Source organism: Meleagris gallopavo, unplaced genomic scaffold (genome assembly GCF_000146605.3).
Source record: "Meleagris gallopavo isolate NT-WF06-2002-E0010 breed Aviagen turkey brand Nicholas breeding stock unplaced genomic scaffold, Turkey_5.1 ChrUn_random_7180001925777, whole genome shotgun sequence".
Lineage (NCBI taxonomy): Eukaryota > Metazoa > Chordata > Aves > Galliformes > Phasianidae > Meleagris > Meleagris gallopavo.
Window position 1 is genome coordinate 1 of NW_011188133.1, and position 630 is coordinate 630.

Here is a 630-nt window from a genome sequence, read left to right on the forward strand (position 1 = left end):
CAAGTTATTAGCAGTTGTTGTGGCAAGAAGGTTGCTTTTTGAGTTGTTATCATCCCTATGCTTGCAGGCTTGCTTTGGATCTTCGACTGAACTGCACCAGCCAGGCAAGAAGTATGTTGGTCACCTGTGTCCAGAATAGGCACTGAGTTTTTTTCACTTTTTTTGCAGGTGGTGTAGGGATGATGTGCTCACTGAGCGAACAAGGCAAGCAACTGGCAATCCAAGTGTCCAACATCCTGGGTATGGACGTGTGTGGCATTGACCTGCTGATGAAGGACGACGGTTCATTCTACGTCTGTGAGGCCAATGCAAATGTAGGTTTCATTGCCTTTGACAAGGCTTGCAATCTAGATGTAGCTGGTATCATAGCGGACTATGCCACTTCTCTCCTAACCCCCGGTCGCTTGACGCGGCGCATGTCCTTACTCTCTGTGGTGTCCACGGCAAGCGAGACTAGCGAGCCTGAGCTGGGCCCTCCAGCTAGTGCCGTTGTCGACAATATGAGTGCTAGCTCCAGCTCTGTCGACAGCGACCCTGAGACCACGGAGAGAGAGTTGCTCACCAAGCTCCCGGGGGCTCTATTCAACATGAACCAGCTATTAGCCAATGAGATCAAACTTCTTGTGGAGT

The 630-nt window shown here is 50.6% G+C and overlaps 1 protein-coding gene across 1 annotated transcript; it reads left to right on the forward strand.

Annotated features, from left to right (window-relative positions):
• Positions 1 to 146: 146 nt before the first annotated feature.
• LOC104916636 (beta-citrylglutamate synthase B) lies at positions 147 to 626 on the forward strand (the record flags this gene model as incomplete). The annotated part of the gene is made up of 1 exon (XM_010727658.2): positions 147 to 626. A coding segment is annotated over one exon (480 nt), but the record flags the coding sequence as incomplete, so codon positions are not given.
• Positions 627 to 630: the final 4 nt, after the last annotated feature.